General features: G+C 40.5%; 1 protein-coding gene across 4 annotated transcripts in view; it reads left to right on the top strand.

Annotated features, from left to right (window-relative positions):
• The first annotated feature begins 1,977 nt into the window (after positions 1-1,977).
• Grm7 (glutamate metabotropic receptor 7) overlaps positions 1,978-20,609 on the top strand; it is a 902,155-nt gene continuing 883,523 nt past the window's right edge. For all 4 annotated transcript variants that reach the window (XR_007106295.1, XM_047535033.1, XM_047535032.1 and 1 more), the window contains exon 1: positions 1,978-2,745. Coding sequence is in view for 3 of the 4 variants with exons in the window: in XM_047535033.1 (XP_047390989.1) it covers positions 2,227-2,745 (519 nt within the window). In the remaining variant the exon portion in view is untranslated. The remainder of the gene's footprint in view (positions 2,746-20,609) is intronic.

Raw genomic sequence — 20,609 nt, 5'->3', positions numbered from 1 at the left:
TCAGAATTGCATAACCATTTCCCAAAAGAGAATCATAAAGCATGTTGAGGAAGGGGACCGTTTTTATCTGATTTGAACAGAAATATGTCTGTGTAGTAGTTGGTAGCCCTGAGTCTCCACTCTCGCTCCATCTGAGACTTAACTCTAATGACTCTGGTTGGTTTCTCTGCTCATCCTTGAACTCAGCACTTGGGCCAGAAGAATCTGATGCTCTGATTAGCCAGGCCTAGACTGCAGGAAATGGAGTGGATTCTCGAACCATAAGCATTGAAATGAGCAGGGGTCTGTCCAAAAAGAAATTGATGGACTGTTACACAGAAGGAGGAAAATGAATATTGAACAGAAGAAAACAAAACAAAAATCCTATACACCAGAAAATGTTGCTAATGATCTTCAGCTAGCTTTGTGCTGGTTTTCTACATATAAAGGAATAGAGAACATTGGCCTAAAAAGAGCACCATGGCCAAAGGGACATGGCCTATTTTAACAGAGGATTTGAGAGTTAAAAGATAACTTGGAGAGCATCCAATTCAATCTCATCATTTTCCAGATGGGGAAACTAAAACCCAAGCAGGGGAATAGAAATGCCAAGGGCACACAGGTAGTTGGTGGCAGAGACAATATACTACCCATCTTTTGTCCCTCCCAACTCCTCTTAAATACAGTAATACCTTCCCATCATCAACAACAGACAGGCAGTGTGTGTCTGGTTTGCTTTCTGCCCTCAAATCTGTGTAATATGGTTTTGGTGTGCTCCAACAGAAAGCCTCAACAAGGGTTGAGTTAATCTCCTGAAGTCTACTCTGGTTCCTAAGGACAAAAATATTAAATGTCCTTACATAGGAATGAGAGTCACTTGTTGCTTTAATGGACCAACTTTTGCAGGAGGTAACACCTTTGATAAAGAGCTCCATAATTGCAGTTGCAACCTACTTTGGCATCCTGACTTTGCTCCCAAGATCCCCAGCAGAGAAAGAGAAAGGCATTCCTAATCAATGGGGAGACTTCCCTGTGTCCCTTTCTCCTACCAGCATCTCTTCCGTGCTGTTTCCCAATGGCTTAAGCCTGTCACCAGCCCATAAACGTCTCTGGAAATAGATAAGAGGGAACCTTACACCTGTCAGAGCTAGAGAAGAAAGTGTGCTCCGCAGAGTTCTCAGTTGTTCCATCTCTTGCGACAAAAGAAAGAAAAGCAATGAGTCCGAGGTTTTTCACACAGAGCTGCCGGAGACTGCGTTCACTTTAGCCAGTTGTGGCCCTAGTAACCCCTGAAGACCAAAGATGCAATGCTATCTCTAACGTTTCCTCTTGGCTTCTACTTCCCTACAGGCTAGTCCAGTGCCTAGCCCTATAGATGCCTCTAGGTAAATGTTCTTTAAACCATGAATCAGACTCCGTGTGTTATAGGTTTTTCTTAGTAAAAACTACGCATGGGTGGATCAGGAGTAAAGACTAGGGTCTCCCAGTGCCACTCCTTCACTGGCTTCTCCTCCTCCTCCTCACCCCCTCGCTTTCTCCCAGAGGGAAGAGCCAAGGCTCCGGACCTAGGGGCTGGGAGCAGTCGGCACCAGTCATCCTAGTCTCATCCGAAGACTGCTGCCACCGGTACCCAGAATGTGGGTGTGGGTGTGGGTGTAGGCAGGCAAGAGGCTTCCACGGTGAGTTGGGGGCAAGAGCTCAGCTTTCGCCTGCGACCTGAAATCCCTAGATTCCCCGGGGACCATGAAACTCCCATCTCGAGGCAACCTCCCTTCTTCCCCAGCCGCCCACCCATTCCCCCCTTACCTCAGCACGCAGCCCCTCCCTGCGTGATGATGCAAACCAGTGGGGAGGGCGGGCGCTGGAAGGGTGGGGAGAAAAGGAGAGCAGGCGAGGGAGGGAGGGAGAGAGTGGGAGGAGGAGGAGAGGGAGCCGAACGACCATTTAAAGCGATAGCAATCCCTGCCCTCTCCCCAGTGCTGGGCTGTTCGAGAGCACGAGCTGCAAGCCCGGGCGCGAGCGCGGCGCACTGGCTGGCGAACCCAAGAGCGCTAGGCGCCCCAGGCTGGCGGGCGCCCTGGGACCCCTCACCCTGTCTGGCTGCCCATCCTCGGGCGCCCCCACCTTCCGTGCCTGCAGAAGTCCCTGGGCTTCCCCAGAGGAGCTCACCTCTAGGGGCCCGGACCTCCCGGAGCCCACCACCATCCCCTCCAGCGCCGCCGCCGCCACCGCAGCAGCCCGAGCAGCATGGTCCAGCTGGGAAAGCTGCTCCGCGTCCTGACTTTGATGAAGTTCCCCTGCTGCGTGCTGGAGGTGCTCCTGTGCGCGCTGGCGGCGGCGGCGCGCGGCCAGGAGATGTACGCCCCGCACTCGATCCGGATTGAGGGGGACGTCACCCTCGGGGGGCTGTTCCCGGTGCACGCCAAGGGTCCCAGCGGAGTGCCCTGCGGCGACATCAAGAGGGAGAACGGGATCCACAGGCTGGAAGCTATGCTTTACGCCCTGGACCAGATCAACAGCGATCCCAACCTGCTGCCCAACGTGACGCTGGGCGCGAGGATCCTGGACACTTGTTCCAGGGACACTTATGCGCTCGAACAGTCACTCACTTTCGTCCAGGCGCTCATCCAGAAGGACACCTCCGACGTGCGCTGCACCAACGGCGAGCCCCCGGTTTTCGTCAAGCCAGAGAAAGTAGTTGGAGTGATTGGGGCTTCGGGGAGTTCGGTCTCCATCATGGTAGCCAACATCCTGAGGCTTTTTCAGGTAGGGGGGCGCTCCCTCGGGCTGGAGCGTGCTCCGGCTGCCGGCGCTCTTAGGCTTAATAGCTGGCTTGGACTCCAGGGTTGCGGGGTCAGATCTGCATTCCCGCATTACCACTCTGGAAATCCCGCCGAATCCCTCCTTCTCCATCCTAGGAGGTACCTTCCCTGCTTGCTTTATTTCCCTTCCATCTCTCCCCTGTCCACGCTCCACTCCATCCGACTTGACATTCTGGATTTATGGCCCCATTTACAAGAAGCAATCTGCGAAAAACAAGGCGATGATTTAAATAGGTTTGCATTAGAATGAAATATGGTCCCAAAACAGGCTTGTAAAAGTGCCGGGCTCCTAGGAAAGGAGGTTAGGCGCATGGATATGAAAGATGAAAAGATGCCTCGAAACCCGGCATTTCCTAACTCCCTAGCGTCCCAGCCCGGAGCCACCCAGGAAACCGCAACTTCTTTGGAAATTTTTGAGACGACCTTAAGGAGGCATTTTTTTTAACTGAGGGCTCAGCTTTAACCTAGATGTGGATGTTAATAACCCTTTTCTCTGTGGTTGGATTTCCGACCTGTAGCCAGTCTTCATCAGAGCCTGGGGCAGGAGACGTGGGGTAACCTCCTCAAGTGTGGAGATGCCACCTGCAGACGTGAACCCCCAGTTGATTTCCTCCGGGCAATTTTTTTTTTTTTTTTTTTTTTTGCACCGTCTAAATTACATTTGCAGTTCCGCCACTGGCAGGAGCTGGACGATCAGCTTTCTACTCTTGCCACTTAAGACCTCAGCCCAGAGATGAGCTCATGCTAACTGCGAAACAAAATCGCTTTCGCTGCCTGCTCCCTCCGCCCCCTCGCTCTCTACCTCCCTAATTCAGCCCCCAACTCCAATCCTGGACTCTGATCTCAAAGGAGGATTCTCAGAGCGAGGCAAGAATGCTCCTGGGGCGGTGGGGTGCGCGGAGCAGGGACCCGAGGTTCTCCTACTCTGGGTTCCGGAGAACCATGGCAAAAATGGGAGGAAGGCGGATCCTGAACTGATGAGCGGTGGGTTCTACCGCAGTGCTCTCTAGCCTCCTGTTCCCGCAGCCTCTGCCCCGTGGCTCCTGTGCTGCATTGGGTAAAAATGGATAGCTTTGAGGTTCAGAAAATGAGTTTCAGGGTCTCCGTGACAGAGGGTTCCATTCTCCGTGTTTCTTCCTGTATGTGTATCTGTCTCTCTCCTTGCTCTGTTTTTCCCTCCTTATTGTTTTTTCTTCTCTTCAACCTCTGCTTCCTTTCTCAAGAATTCTTTCTCGCTCCTAAGTTCTTGGTTCATCTTCGTCTTGAGATGGCCCTTTCTTAATGCAAGGCTCTTTTAATGGTACCCAAGCCCTGTTAATCCCTTCCCCAGTTGTGCCTGATGTTCCCGGCACCGTTATGCTGTCCAAATCTGAGGAATTATCTCTTAATTGTTTTCTCTAAGGGTGTGGGTTTCAGGAGGGGACTCCTTATCCGATTCAGCATGTCACTGCTCACCTCCAGGGGTGCAAAGTTTGTTTTCAAGAAGGAGGGGAATTCATCCAAAGGGGCAGAGTGGCATGGACCCTCTGATCCTTAGAACATCCCTGATGCCTCTTGAGTGTAACAGTATGGACAGTCTCTAGATGTTTAGAACCTTAAGTGCTTTGAGGGTAGATTAACTCTGGGTTGCTTGCTTTGGGGAATAACCTGGGGTTTTGTACTCAAAACCCAGAAGTACTTCTCTTCTCCTGAGCTCAATACTGGACAACTTGAGAGGGCAGTGCTGCATAAAGGAGAAGATCAGAGATGCACCTGAGAACCATGGGCAGGAGCATGGGGGGGTGGGTGTTACAGCATTTTCCTCTCATTTCTGGGGCTTGAAAGTACATTTTATGTTTAGCATTTTCAAATGATTTTGCTGCCTGTTTCTGCCTTCACTCAGAGCATGGGCATTACTGCAGATGGGCCTGTGGGTCTAGAAAAAAGGGAAACATGTTGAAGTCAAGAAAACCTTTGCAGGTTGAGCTCAGAACTGTTTGCTGGAAAAAATTCCAGCAGGACTCAATTCCTCATCTTAGTGTTGGAACCTGAAGCAACTTAGGGAAACAAACAACAGATCTTACAACGTTTCCCCATTTGGTAAGCCAGAGAGGAGAGGAACTGAATGCCAGTGTGAGCAGTGTGGGTTGGGACTAAAACCATTCAGAGAAAACACTGTCATTTTCCTCTAATTTGCAAATTGCAGCTATTCATGTTGGATTGAACATCTGAGGGGGAAAGAGCCCCCCATTTTCACCTGCATTTTATTGAGAAGAGGTTGTACCAACTTGTAGCTTGTGTTGCAAGCTAGATATAGCCATTGGTTAGCCATTGCCCAAGTTGATGTGTGTGATTGTGTGTGTGTGTGTGTGTGTGTGTGTGTGTTACTTTCCCAGTGGCTTTTTTTTTTTTTTTTGCACGTGATTTCAGAAGCTCCTGGCATGCAAGTCCAGCCCCTATTTTTCCAGCTTCTGTCAGTCTGCAAAATGAGTAAGAAGAATAATGGTGCACAGACCCCTTTGTTTATAGACACAATCAGAGGAAGAGGAAAAAGAAAACAAGTGAATCTTCTCTGGGATTCCAGGGTTCAACTCAATTAAAATTGTCCTTGTGGAAAATAAATTCCTCCAAATGATTGAATTCTTTACAGTGATTCTTTACAGTCTTTTTCCCTCTGGTCCCTTCAGGTTGCCAGGGTTCGCGGTTATGCAAAGCTTATCAATTGAGGTATAAATTTATGGTGAGCAAGTCTTTAGCCTGGGGGAGGAAATTCTCAGGGACTAAACTGGGGGTGTTGGTGGGCAGGAGGGAGTAATGAGAAAGCAATACATGTAACAGATGCTGTTGCTGCTGCCACTGGCAAAACCTTGGGATGAAGTTCTTTGCTGAAAGTGAGGACCTGGGTGGGAATGACTACTCAGATGTAAATAGTGTCTTTGACTTGTAATTCTCATTTGCCTGTTCCTGCTCCGGGCCAAAGATAGGAGCTGAGCAACTGCCCTGTCTCTCTCTCTGTAGCCACACTGAATAGGTTAGTAAATGACAAGACTGAGAACAGGAATCATATCCAGTGGGTCTTCCAAATCCAGGAATTTGAGGCTAATGAAATTAGTATGTGGCCAGGGCTCTGCCAAGTAGAATTAAATCAGTACGACTGCCTTGCAATGCATTTTCCGCCTCGAAGCATCAGGGAGGAATTTCTGGAGATTTGTTTTTGAGCCTGTGCAAAATAATACTCTCTTAATGCTAAGAAAGATCAAACATAAATTAATATCGACTATGAGTAACATATTTTGAGAAAATAATCACAGAGTAGGGATGGCTTAAAGTCAAGAGGTTATATAATTTGGTGACCAAAGAATAAATCTCCTCTGACCACTGTTTTATGGGCTATAAGTAAATATATTATAGTGGGAAGTAATGGGAACATTTTTATTCAAGGCTTCTGTTAGTGTCTTGAGAGCAAAAACACTATGAGAGTATAAATAACTTTTGCTACATCCAGTTTTGAATGAACAGTATTTTACATGTAGTGACATGGTATCAGGCTATAGACTTGGAGTTGAGTAGTGTCTCTTCCACTTGTTACTCTCCACTCCCAGCTGCCCCAAACTAACTAGATGGAAATAATGGTCAACTCTACTCTTATTGGAGCATATGCAAATGTAAGACTGTACCAAAAATGAAGTACATTTGAAAATGTGTTAATATTTTTCCATCTACTCATTGAAACTTGAATACAACATCAAGACAGTATTTTATGCATAAGTGCTTATATTTTCCCTTCTTTTCTACCTGCCCCCCCGCCCACCGCTTCTTCTCTCTCACACCTTGTTCTCTCTCTTATGTAATAGAACAGAACTCAGCTCTTAGGGTAATGTGATATTACTACAGTGGGGAAATGTTTTTTTTGAAAGGCAACTCTTTCCTACTCTTTTTTTTTTTTTTAATTGCATAAATATAGGTGTCACTGCCATTTGGAATAATCTCTATAACAATCTCTGACTCCACATTTATGGTGTTTTAGGAAATTTACCTAACAGATGGTGAGTGGGAACTTTTTAAAGGGACAGTTTTTAAAAGAGCAGGGAAGGAAGGAATGAAGACATGCATCTTCTATATTTGTAGAGGCTTCCCTATGTGTTTTATGTATACACAACCCATATAATTAAGATGCCTTGGGGCATTTTTCTCCTTGGGAATAATTGAAGGAATGACAAAGTTTACTTCAGTTTCATAAACGTTTGAAGTTTTAACAAATGACAGCTACTCTATTTTGTACCTATATGCAGGTTATGTCTTCTTAGAATTAAAACACCATAGGTAGGTTATAGAGTGTTCTGTAATCTTTATTAATTCTGCCATCAACTGGCTAAGTTACCCTCAATAAGTCACTTAATTATTCTAGACCTCATTTACTTCATTTGACTTTTCTCTTTAAAAAATGTAGTTTCTAGGAGTGTCTCCTCTTTTTCTTTAGATTGGAGGAAACCTGCTCTTATCAAAATCTTATAACACATCCTTCCATTTCCCCCTTTGAACTTTCAGTGAATTTGGGAGAATTTTAAAGGGTTTTTTCACATAGCTGCCTTGGTCATTATTCACTAATTTCCCATATTGAGACTTTTTTTGAATTCTTTTATCAGTCTGCTCCTTCATCATATAGATCAAGAGTGGTGGTAGAGAAAGTGAATTTGTGGGAGCTGACTGTGTGGTCAAGGTAGGGTGAAAGAACTTTGCAGTTTACAGTTTCTTCTATCCAGTGTCCCGTCCCATCTCATCTCATCTTACAATAGTACTAGGCTGCTCTTTGGGAAAACTACAAAATAATGACAGTCTGCCTGTGTTACTGTCCTCAGGGATGGGTCACTTGTCCCAGGCCATGCAAATCTGTTGATTGGTTCAGTTGTAGGTTTCTGACTGTCTAGACCAATCAGAATCCTCCCCAAGACATATCTGTCAAAGAAAAGTGGGAAAATTATTTCTTCTCTCAGGAATTTCCAAACTGGGTTGATGGGATGCTGGGTGACCATTGACCGTCCAACACAGGGAAACACTTTCTGTAGGTTGATTCACAATGAAGTAAATGGGGTTCAATGGTAAAGAGAAAGCCAGAGCCCTGCTGACTTGGAACTTCTAAGTCCAATTAGCACTGAATCTAGATTAACTTCTGAATTCCTAGTATGTGTCTTTAAATTAAAAAAAAAAAATCCTCTCACTGTTTGACCTTAATTTTTGACACATGCAATTCAAAACAACTGATTTCCTACATTAATGTAACTCTTCACTGACAGGCATTCAGCAAGTGAAGAATAACATACATTTTCTATACTTTAAACATAATCCTTCTAGCCCTGGTTTGGGATCTTCAAAAGTCTGCATCCTTTCTAACTGTTCCCAACATTTATTGTAATTGCTTTAAAGCATTCGTTAATACATCCTTCCCATCTTGATGCAGTTCAGAGAGAGGGCAGATACGTTTGATGTAAACTGTAGCCTATGGGCCTCCTGTCTAGAAGCTTTGGAACTGTATTTCGTTTCTTTCATTAAAGCAAATCTTTTGTTGATATCCCCAGGGCACAGAAACATTTTCATGGCATAATGGAATACAAAGTATATTAAACTTCTGGGTCCCTATACAGTAGGCAACAAGGCTGACTCTACCCTGTCCCCCTTTTACTTTATATAGGCAACTAAAAACAGTTGCAAACACATTTTCCCAATAACTGAATTGTATATATGGTTACTATCTAAGAGGACATTTATGCAATATATAACCAGACTAATTAATTAATGGATGTTTTTTGAAGTGGTACAGTAAATATAAATGTTATATGCATATAAAAGAAAGCGCTTTTTATAGAAAAATATGTATCTGCAAAGACTATCATAATTGTTAATATTATGACATGTTCCTGTTTAAAAACTAGCCTCCTTTCAATTATGTTTACTACTAAATGTTTTTTGAATCAAGTTCTTAGATTATAGGATCAAAAATAAAACCTATAAAATTACAGCAGTCTAGGCTACATATCAGATTTTATGCAAATAGGAGTTCTAATTTCTTTTCGATAATAGTAGTAGTGACCACAATGACAATTTGAGTCTTCAGTCCAAAGTGAGGCACTGTGCCATGTACTAAAAATAATTTCCTCCCATTTAGTTCTCACAATAGTTTTACAAATGTACATATTGTCATCTTCATTGTCCAGCTCAGGGAAAGTGATTTTTATAGCCCAAAGTCACCTACCTGGTGAGGAGCAAAGTCTGGGTTCCAACATTTTTTTTTCTGACAACACTCAGGCTGTTAAAGACTATGCATACTGCTCAGTCATTGCACAAATGCAGAAGAAATGATTAACATAATTATAGATTTGCCTACCCTGAAAACATAGTGGTTAGAAGACTTCAAAGTTCCCAATTGCTACTATATCTATTTACGGAAGTACTGCATTTCACTTCTAAGACAAGATGAATTATGTAGACCCATAGAAACTTGAACCCACAAACTCATACCTCTAAACAAAAGGTGCCCCTTCTCTGCTAGTCAACAAATAGCCCATTATGCAGGCTCAAATCTACAGTAGAATTTTTATTCAAATAAATTGGAAAAAAAAAATGTTTCTTACTGTCCTGATTCAGTGCTCATCATCATGGATGTTGATGGCTCTTCCTAAACTTTATTTCATTCACTCCACCCTTCTACAGACCTCAAGTGGGGAAATCCATCATTCAACTACATATGCAAAAGTGAGAGGAATAGATTAGTACAATTGCTGAAAGTCAACTTGACAGAGCACAGGAAGTACCTCCTAATAAATGAACCACTAATGTTTGTGTGGGCCGTGGAGGGAAGGGTAGGAGAATTTTCATTTTAATGGATTATTTTGCCTCTTGCTATAAAAGTGCTGCAGCTTAATAGTTTTATAATTGGCCATTTACAAAAGTCTCCATCTCTGGGTATTGTGCGTTCTCCATTTCTAGCTGCTGACTCTTCCTCTGTATCTCGGTGGAAGGTAGCAACTCAGCTCAGTCTTTCTGCATAATCATTTAGATGGAAATATTTCTGTTAAAGTAGTATTTAAACATTTTTATCACGTTTGAAATTTGAGTATGTTCTGAAGTTATCCAGTCAGGCAGACATCACCAGGGCCATGGCCCATGAGAAAACGTAGTATCAAAGGAATTATCAGAATTTCCTATAGGGGTTAACAGTCAAATTCTGGAATTAGATAGACCTGGATTGAAATATCTAATCTCTTCTTAATACTTATCTTACCTTGATGAAACAGATATCACACATTTCATCAATTTCTTCATCTTTGCAATGAGGACAATAAAAATATGCTTGTCTGACAGAGTAACTGTAGGAATTGAATGAAATATGCATGGGAATATTTTAGCACTGAAGTTAGCATAGTGTTCTGTAAATCTCAAAGCTATTATTTTATTATTATGGTACTATCATTGAATGTCACTATTGCTTAAATAATCACTATTGCTAAATTTGCTGTAAAATGACCCTATTATCTATACTGGATTTCACTCTTTCCTGTTGTCTTTTTTCTTTGAATGGAATGTTGGGTGCAGGGGCAGTGAGAGAAACACTTTACTGATGTTGTTCAATGAAATGAGAATTTTCATGCCCTGATTAAAACAAATCACAAATTCTGTGAATTTAAGGTAGCAGAGAAGCTAAGAGCAGTGGAAGTCAGCCAGACTCAAGTTTGGATTCCTTTGAAACACTTTAGCTGCAGAGTTTCTGGAAAATTCCTTAAACATTTTTTCTCACTTCACTCCTATTTTCCTCATCTACAACTTTTCCCAGAAATATTTATTAAGCCCCTACCATGTGCACTTCCATGGATACATCAATAAAAAGCACACGCTTTCTCTCTCTGTCTCTCTCCTCTTTTCTCTCTCTCAGCTTACACTGGCATGTGTGAAAACAGATGGGTGTTATAAATAAATCCTATGATATGTTGGAAATTGAGCATTGTGAGATAAAGGGAAGGAGAGAACGTGGAACGTGCTGAAGACTGCTGGGTGTGTAGCTCTAGTTTTAAATAGGGTGGTCAGGATGGCCTTGATAAGGGGACATGCACACAAAGACTTGAGGTCAGGGTTAGCAGAGTGGGTTTAGAACACCACTCCCTGGGAGCAGGAACAACTGGGGTTGAAACTCTAAGGCCAAAGTGGACCTGGCAAGTTGGAGGAATATCCAGGAAGCCACTGTAACTGTGCAGTCAATGGAGAGGAAGAGGAAAAAAGAGGACAGAGGTCTCAGGCATGATGGATACAGGCCTGGGAGGTCATCACAAGCACTTTGTTTTTTACTGTAATGTAGTCAACCAGAGATAGGATCCAGATGTTTGACATGATCTCTTTTGTTTTAAAAGACTAACACTGTCTTCAGTATTGAGGATAAGGGGGAAAGGGTGGAATCAGGGAGAACAGAGAGCAGATACTTCTAAGTGTTTCTGAGATAGATGGTAGTTTGGTGAGCTGGGATGTTGGCAGAAGACATTCCAAGCAGTGGCTTATTTGAGATAGGATTCCCTGGTGAATTGAATGTGGGATGTGAAAGAAAGAAAGCCAGAAAGGGTAAATACAAGATTTATAACTTGGTTATCTGGAGCAATGCCAATACTCTCCTTTGAAATGCAAAAGGCTCTGGGTGGGGCAAGCTTAGGAGTTTAAAGATCAATTTTGAAGATAGAAGATTCTAGGTGCCTTCCTGACATTTGGTGGAGATGTCAGCTAGATAGTTGGGTATGCAATTGTGGAAGGAAGGTCTACACAAGACATGCATTTGAATAAAATGGAGATATAAAGGGCTGGGGTATAGCTCAGTGGTAGAGCCCTTGCCTAGTATGTGTGAGGTCCTGGGTTCGATCCCCAGCAGCGCCTCCACACACAAAAATAATAATCACATGAAAAGGAGTGAAAAAGATATGCAATTAGCACTGTGTTCTGAAAAATCCATATTAGCTAAAAATAATTATCACAAATGAAAAAGAAAGTGTGTAGCTTATTTTCACAGTACACAGAACACAATGGTTTCTCATTATTCTGGTAATATTTAATACACAATTATTTTAGTCAGATGCCATTAGGACAAACATTTAGAAAAAGCATTTCAATTTCCTACTTTCGCCCCTGAAATTGTAATTGTGAACATATTTTATAAGGTTTAAGTTAGTTGTGATTGGGTACTTCTTTAATGAGAAGCAATTTAGAACTTTTTAGTTGATGCTCTAATATCTGTTATTATTATTTTTATTATCATTGTATGCCTAATTAAACTTGGTTGAGAATTAGTCATCTCTGATATATTTGCTGAAGTTTAGGCAGTTACCCAGGTATTCAAGAAGAAAAGATGTGCCTGTCTTAATACCCCTTTGGATACTTAGAACAGTTCATACGACTCACAATTTTCATGAATTTCTTATTTTTAAAAAAATTACTTATCTTTTGGTGCTAGGGATTGAACCCAGGGTGTGGTACCTGGTAAGTTTGTACTCTACCACTGAACCATGCCTCTAACTCTTCATTCATCTTTTAAATGAAAACTGGAAAGGGAAATTTTATCTCCCCAATTTAAATTCCCTTTAGTTATTCATGTACCCTTAAATAGCCTTTTTGATTTCACCAAAATTCTGTTCCTTAATTCATTTGGTTACCAGATATTGGTTTAAATATGTAGCTATAATCAGAATGCCTGACCATGTTGTCTCTACACATCTATAATTTTATTTTAACACTATCATTATGTAAGCTATATTTTAATTGTAATTATAACACATTTTATATCAACACACATCCATTTCTAGTGTTCAGGAGGAGAGCAGCATGTAGTAAATTTTATGAAAATATAGCATCTGAAGAACAGAACAGAGGGTAATTGTGTAATTCTGTATTCACTATAATTAAGTTCAGTGGAATTGGCATAATAGAATTAAGATTAAAAAAAAAAAAACCCACATTGAGGCACCATGGCTCCCTCTCAGCCACCCTTTGTATTCCTCATCACATAGACTTAGCATCTTTTTATATAGAAATAGTGAAACAGGCCAGTAGATGAATGATTGGCATAAGAGTGGTAGTAGGAAAATGAAATGCTGCTTTTGGATTTAGAAGGAGCATAGTTACTAGTTTCTATGCCTACTGGGACCACCATTTCTGGAAGAGTTAAACTCAATGCCAAATATACTGTCTCGCCACCTCCTGAAATGGACATATTTATATTCTAAGCTTTGCTTCCTGTTTTTTGATAATTGATTGAGGAGATCATCACAAGACTGCATCACATAAGGCTGATTACATTGTTATGAAATGACAGGCACCAGGCATTCACTCACCTTCCATTCTTCAATCCACGACCCATCCCTCTCTGTTGTGGACTTGAATTTCGATTTTGGACAGCAAGAATGACTTCTGGTAAAAGTTTATTGCACTTTTTATATCTCAGGGTGCCAATATAGCTACGTTTAAGTGTATAGGTGGTTACACATATGGTTCAAATCTCTGTTTTCACTTGCTAACTGATTGGGTAGTTAAACTGATTCCATGGGCCTCACTCTTCACACCTGCAAAATGATGATAGTAACAGTTCTATCCTCCTACGACTGTTTCAGGCTTAAATAAGTTTATCCATGTCAAGTGCTTAATATAACACCTACAGTCCAGGGGAGTCCATTGTTTATTTATTAGTAGCGTTAGTGTGAGTCTTTTCAGGTGTGATCAGTCTTACGTCTTTTTCCATTATCCACTAACCCACATCCCTGTCATGTCCCTGTGCAAGGGCAGGGTTGTCAGCATTTGCTCCCCCCTGATATCTGACCCCTAGTCTTCACTCATCTTGGACCAGTCCACAGCATCTGTTGCTGCTCATTGAAACAATCTTTTGTTTGAGAAGGCAAATTGGGTCTTAGAGTAAGTCAGAGTCAAGGAGAAAGACTTTTCTCTCCTCATCACCCAGGGAACCACCAAGGAAAATATTCAAGCAAAAGGAGCATCAAGCAAAGGGAAAAAGACTTAATTATATAGTTTTGTTATTGAGGCCAAGTCAGACAGACAAAAGTTGGACTCATTTCCATCATGTACTAACAGTGGGTTTTTGGTACCTCATGTAATATCTGTAAGCCTGAGTCTATATCTAAAAGAAAAGAACGGTGATATTAGGACCTACTGCATGCTGTTATTGTGAAGAATAAAAGAATAGATCTTTGGAAAGCACTGGGTACTTGGGTTGAGCTCAATCAATGTTGGCTGCTGTGACTGCTTCCATGGCTAACATTATTGCCCAGTAGGTCCTTCCCTGTCTTGAATTGCATATGATCACTAGGGTAACCAACTTAACATTTATTAAGCATTACTTACAAGTAATGCCTCAGGAACCTGCAAATCCTTCAGTTGTGCCCCAGTCAGGGTCAGCTCTGGGTGCAGTTCACATCAGTGCCACCACGTGCACATCACGGTTGTTACCATTGTCACCACACTGACCACACTAAGCACCTGCTGTATGTCAGACCTCAGACTTGACCCTGTATATGCTTTATATCCTTCATTTTCACATGGGTAGGAGAAATTCTTTTTACAGGTAAAGACAATAAGGCATTGGAAGGTTATACATGACACACAGTACAAGAGATGGACCAGGGTATTCAAACTCCTGTCTCTCTGACCTCAGTAATGCTCAAAATGTAGTTTTTCTACATCCTAGTGAGAAGATCCTCTTTCAGTCACTGCTGTAAAAGTAGAGAACGTTCTTGATGCCCATTTCTGAAGAGCCCCTATGCCACCCTAGCCTCAGAGTTGACAGGTGGAGAAAAGGGGGTCTTTTCAAAACCCAAAGGGAACGTTCTTCCTTTAGCCTTCCCTTCAACAACTGACTAACATTTTATTTCCTTCTTAAGAATCCCCACATGTTCATTTGGGGACTTACCTTGACCTTTCAGTATTTTTACATCCTGCTCATGACTCATCCACTCTATTTAAAGTTAATTTATTTGAGGTCAAGTGTGGGGTCTTACTCATCCTGGAGTACAATTATCTCCTGTAGCATCTAACTCTGTGCTTTTCATCTTGTAGGACTTCTGCAAATATTTATTTAAGCTTTGCTGAATTGTGTTCAATTGTACATTAAAAGTTAATATAGAAATTTTTTTTCTTAGAAGAGCAGTATTCAAAACATATTTATAACCTTTTTACAGGAATATTATACAACTCATTGTTCTGCGGACTTTTTTTTCTATTTAGATTGAGTACAGGTTGAATATCCTTAATTCTAAAACCTGAAATCTAAAGTGCTCCAAAGTCTGAAATTTTTTTAAATACCATTATAGCACCACAAGTGGAAAATTCCACATGGCCTCATGAGACTAGTCATTGTCAAAACACAGGCACACTATAATATTATATAAATTTACCTTCAGGCTATGTGAATGGCTGTACATAAAGCATAAATAAATTTTGTGTTTAGACTTGGCTTCCATGCTCAGGGTATTTTCATCATATATATGTATATGCAAATATTCCAAAATTTGAAAACCAATCTCAAATTAAAATCCAAGCTAGTTCTTTCAAGCTACTTATTTTCGGAGAAGGCATACTCTACCTGTAATTCATATTACCTTATTTTAACATATACTGATAAACCATAAATTTTCTCTATCAGCTTTATGAATTTTCAACCACTTTTAAGGTAACTTGTTTCTTGTGTTGTTGATTTATCCATTGAGAATGCCATCATTCGATCATGGCAGAGTTGCAACAGAGTGGGGAGGTGCATCTTAGATCCATAAATTGGTTTTCTGAAGAAATAAAGAACAAGAGTCCTTTTATATTTCTCAGAACATCAATTTTTCATATATAATTCTGCTCACTTAGGAATATAAAACTGTCTAAAGAAGGCTTATCCTAATTTGTTCATCTTCCTTTCTCCAGTCTTAACAGTAAGAGATTAGGCTGAATGGAAGACTGTCATTATGGCAGATCAGGGACCGCTGGATATGAGTGTCTGGGTCTGTTTTCTTGTTTATTTGTTTCTACTCTATGAAGATCAGTTAATGCCCTAAGTACTTTCTGGTTGCAAGGAAATTTGCTGACCTCTGCAACTGGATTGTGTCATTTCATCCTCAGATAGTCATACAGTAAAAAGAAATGATAGATGATCCTCACAGTGCACACATGGAAGCCTCAGAAACAGTTAAACGCTCATGTTGATCAATGGTGGAGGTGGATCTTGAACTCAGTCTGTGTGACTGACAAAACAGAGGTTCTTACCACTGAATTAAAGTTGTGTGAATCTCTGAAGGTGGATTCATTTCTATAATTCTCTTCACTCTTTTTATAATTATATCTGTGTGGTTGCAAGTTCATATGGGGTAGGAGGAATTCCAGCCTATTCAATAGTTACTTTCCTTAGATAAAGATGAGGGTTATTTGATGACACCAATTCATTCATTCATTCAAAATGTATTGAATACCTACAGGTGCAAAGTCATGCATCATGGCAGTAAGCTCCCTTTCCTTAGATTATCCCTCAGGCGACCCAAAATCTTGAACTGGTTCACCTGATGTACACAGGTTTTGTTGCTAAAAGCCTGGTGAGGGGATGTATCATACTGACAAAACCAAGACTGTTGCTGTTGTACCCCAACAGCACACTTGCCTTACTATTTTTGCCTGGGATTAATGATAAAATGGATTCAAATTTGAACATGGAACATGCATACATTTATGGGTTGATGGTCCTACATGTTTATGGACATCATGTAACATCAACTGGCAACTACCTGCCATCCACCATGAGTACTTTCTACAACCCAAAACATGCTACTTTCTTATTTCTTCAAGTGAAGAGCACTTGAAAATGACACAGGGGTCCAGTATCCTAGTGAACAAACATGTCATGTCTAAAATGATGAATTTTCAAACATGAACCTATGACCTGTATGAGGTAGACTGACATTATATTTTAAGAGTAGAAAACGAAATTCCTTTACAATTCATGGAGGAAGAAAATAGGCTACTTCATAATTTCCTGAGTTTAAAAATTTCATATGTATATATGAACAACTTAAAATTAGTTAACATATATATAATGTATATGTGTGTATTTGTCTTCTGCTAGCAAGTAGTAAATGAAATTATTAGCATCTATATACACACAGGAAAATAGCTGATTTGATTTAATTTAATAACTTGCTTTTTGTAGATGTGTGGCTATGATTTTATATCTGAATAAAATATTTCTTCTACTTTCCACCATGAAATTACATTCAAGACCAATATAGCCTGTCCCAAATGTCTTAGTACAGTTTAAATTTTTAATAGCTTTCAGAAGGATGGGATTACAAACATACCCCCAAAAATCATTTGAAAGTTAATTATTGAAATTTTCTTTATACTTATTTACATTTGTGAATTTTGAAAAGTAAATATTAAATTGTGTTTACTTGTTTCTGTCCTTATTGAAGATGGCAAACATTGAAAGACAAAAAATTAAAATTAAATATATGTATTATTCAAAATTATCAAAACTCAATAAATGCCAAACAGATTTAGGTAATTAAACTTTCAAAGGGCACTTTCTCATGAGTGTAGTATTTATTCCTCTGGAGGAATTCGCCCTGAAGCTCTGCTGAGACTTTTGGGACACCCAGTTTAATGTGCAACTACTCTTTGTGTGGGACAAAGAGCACTTAGGGGTTCCAGAGATGGACATAAAATAATAACAATATAAATAGCAAGAACAACAAATCCTGTCAAAGAGTAAACAGCAATAAACCATGCTTTAGAAATAGTGATGCTCAAGTGTTGATGTGCCAAAGAATCACATGGCAAGCACCCTTCCGCAGGTGCATGGTCTTGGAGACTATTTTTGCTGAATATCTTCAGGAGGTTCTCAGACAGATGTCTTAGTTCACAGTTGCCCTCAAATATACATGGAAGTCTTGTTCAAAAAAATATTTCTGGGCTGTATCCTCAGGGCTTCCAGATCCCCAGGTTTGCACCTCTGAGCAGTTCCCAGGTGTGGCTGGTGTTTCTGGTCCAGTGATCACAAATGGAGAACCACTTGTTTATGGAGAGCATCTTCAGTGTGGGATTCAGTGTGCCATGAGTGTTGTTTACAGAGAGCCTTAGGAAGGCAAAGTGGCCATACCCTAAATTGGCCATAGATAACAATACCAGATAGAATTTGTTGATTCAAGTAAGATTATAGGAGATTTACCCGTATTAACCTTTAATTCTTTAAATTAAGCATGGAGATATTCCTCATTTTCCCACTTTATAGGAAGCCAGAGAATTTCATTAATTTGTTTGAGTCATACAACTGGTAAGTAGTAGATTAAAAAGTTGAATCTTGGGAGTCTGATCCAGAGCTCACACTCTTTAAATAAAATTATTTTTAATTGATGAATCATGGTTGTATTACATTCATAGAGCACAATGTGGTTGATATATATCACCATCTCCTCAAAGATGCTGGGAGTTCTGCACATCAGGAGTGTGAGAGCAAGGATTAAGGAAAAAGTGGAATAAGTCTGCACAGGTTTCCTGCACAATCACTCTGAAGGATACTACCATCTCTATTTTATTTCATATATTTTGCTTTGAAGAGTAGAAGGGAAACATTCCTTATCTGTAAATAACCTCTTAGAAAGGGTACAATCATGTAATTACACAACCCCCTAGAGAGACTTGTTCTTCTAAAACTCTTTGAAAAATGTTCAAGGTTAAGGACATTTTGCTCTTAATTTAGCAACTTGCAGTTGATTATCCTGGGATGACATTCTCTCACTCTGCGGATGTTCTGTAAGGCTTTGGAAAGTTCTGGAAAAAGTGGATGGAGGATTTTTTTTTTTTTTTAATGGTTCACAACTAAACATTAAATCTTTTGTTAGTAAAATCCACTTAGGGACCAAGAGGCACTTCATGTCATTGCTGTAGTTGTCTCCTCTCTACATTTTCATAAATTTTTCTTTCCCAAATGCCTTTGAACAAATCATCTCTATAGGACCCAGCCATTTCTCTGGTCAGACTTCATCATTAGTAAGAATCCTTCAGCATTCCATCTCTTGTTCTCCTTTGTCAGAAGCACTTCTGTGGGTCATCGCTGTCTCCTTTTCTCCATTATTTGGACTCATCTCACAAACTAAAGGAGCAGTCTGCTGTGGTTTCCCTGGAAGCATGAAGAATGTCCCTCTGTGAGAAAGAGAGGACTATTGATGAACTTAAAATGTAAGCAATACATGGAGTATTTAAAAATAGGAAAAGTACAATTAGTGGAAGATACTAGAAATGATTTCATCTAAGTGCATCATTTACAAATGAGCAACTTAGGCCTAAAAACAAAAATGCAGTAGTTAAGAAAGAGTAAGAGATGTGCCTGAAACATCTGTGGTGTGACACATTGCAAATTTATTTCTCATCCACTCGGTAGTTTACTAAAGACTTAGGTGGTTCGGAGGTGATTTTTCTGCAAAATGGTTCAGGAGCCTCCCATCTTCATCTTGTGCCTCTAGGTTTGTCTCAGAAGGGAAAGGAGAGAGAAAATTCCAAGCTCAATTGTGGACTCTTCATCTGTCCAATATAAATTCTTCATGGCATTTCTGAACACATTTTTTGGACTGGTGAACAGTGACATGGTCACACTCAGATGTAAGTGGAGATGGAGAATACTGCTCCTGCTCTGTTGTTAGGATTGGGTCTCCAAACTCCAAGGAGTATAAACGTGCAGTCAACAGTTGGTCATTTCAGCCACAATTCACGATTAGCCTGTCAATGAGAGAAAGAGCGCGCGCGAGAGAAGAATGCATATAGTATAAATAGACACTTGGAGAATTCAACTTTATAGAAAGTATAGATCTGATTGACTCTTGTTTTTCTCCTACATCAAGATAATTACTGTTTTTCTTCATTTGCCACCTCACACCTACCTTAGTACCACTATGAGGAAAACTTTGAAAGAAATTACTACAAATCTCCCATGCTTTGAAAGGTATAGCATAACCAAACCCTAACACTTTTTATATGTACAGATTTTACCAATTTTAAGTGATTAGTGGAAAATACATTTTAATTAATGCAGAAAAATGGCTGATTTTTCTTTCACACAAATACCCTCAGCTGTAGTGCAAAATAATTGGAAAATCAGAGAAATCTAAATCTGGATGACAATTAAAATGTTTTCACTTACCAAAGTAAAACAAACTAAAAAGATGCACTCATATATTGTTGGTTGGACTACAAGTTAATGCAACCACTCTGGAAGGCAGTGTGGAGATTCCTCAAAGACCAGAAATGGAACCACCACATGACCCAGCTAGCCTACTCCTTGGTATATATCTAAAAGATATCAAATCAGCATACTAAAGTGACACAGCCACATCAGTGTTGATAGCAGTACAATTCACAGCAGCCAAGCTATGGAATCTGCCTAGGTGCCCTTCAATAGATGAATGAATAAAGAAAATGTGGTATATATACACAATGGAGTTTTACTCAAAGGAAAAATGAAATTGTGGCATTTGCTATTAGTTGAATGAAACTGGAGAATACCATGCTAAGTGAAAAGAGGCAAACTGAGAAAGGCAAAAGTTGAATATTTTCTCTGATATATGAAGCTAGTCCAAAATAAGGAGGAATGGTGGGAGGAGGAAATGAGAAGGAGGAGGAGAAATGAGACAGACTTTTATGAAAAAAGAAAAAAAAAAAGATCAGTGGGATAGAGGAAGGGGATTGAGAAGGAGGGAGGAGGGATGGGATAGGGAAAGACAGTGGAATGAATCTGACCTAACATTCCTAAGTACATATATGACT

The sequence above is a fragment of the Sciurus carolinensis genome, chromosome 19 (genome assembly GCF_902686445.1).
Source record: "Sciurus carolinensis chromosome 19, mSciCar1.2, whole genome shotgun sequence".
Classification (NCBI taxonomy): Eukaryota; Metazoa; Chordata; class Mammalia; order Rodentia; family Sciuridae; genus Sciurus; species Sciurus carolinensis.
This window is presented reverse-complemented; position numbering and strand designations above follow the sequence as displayed.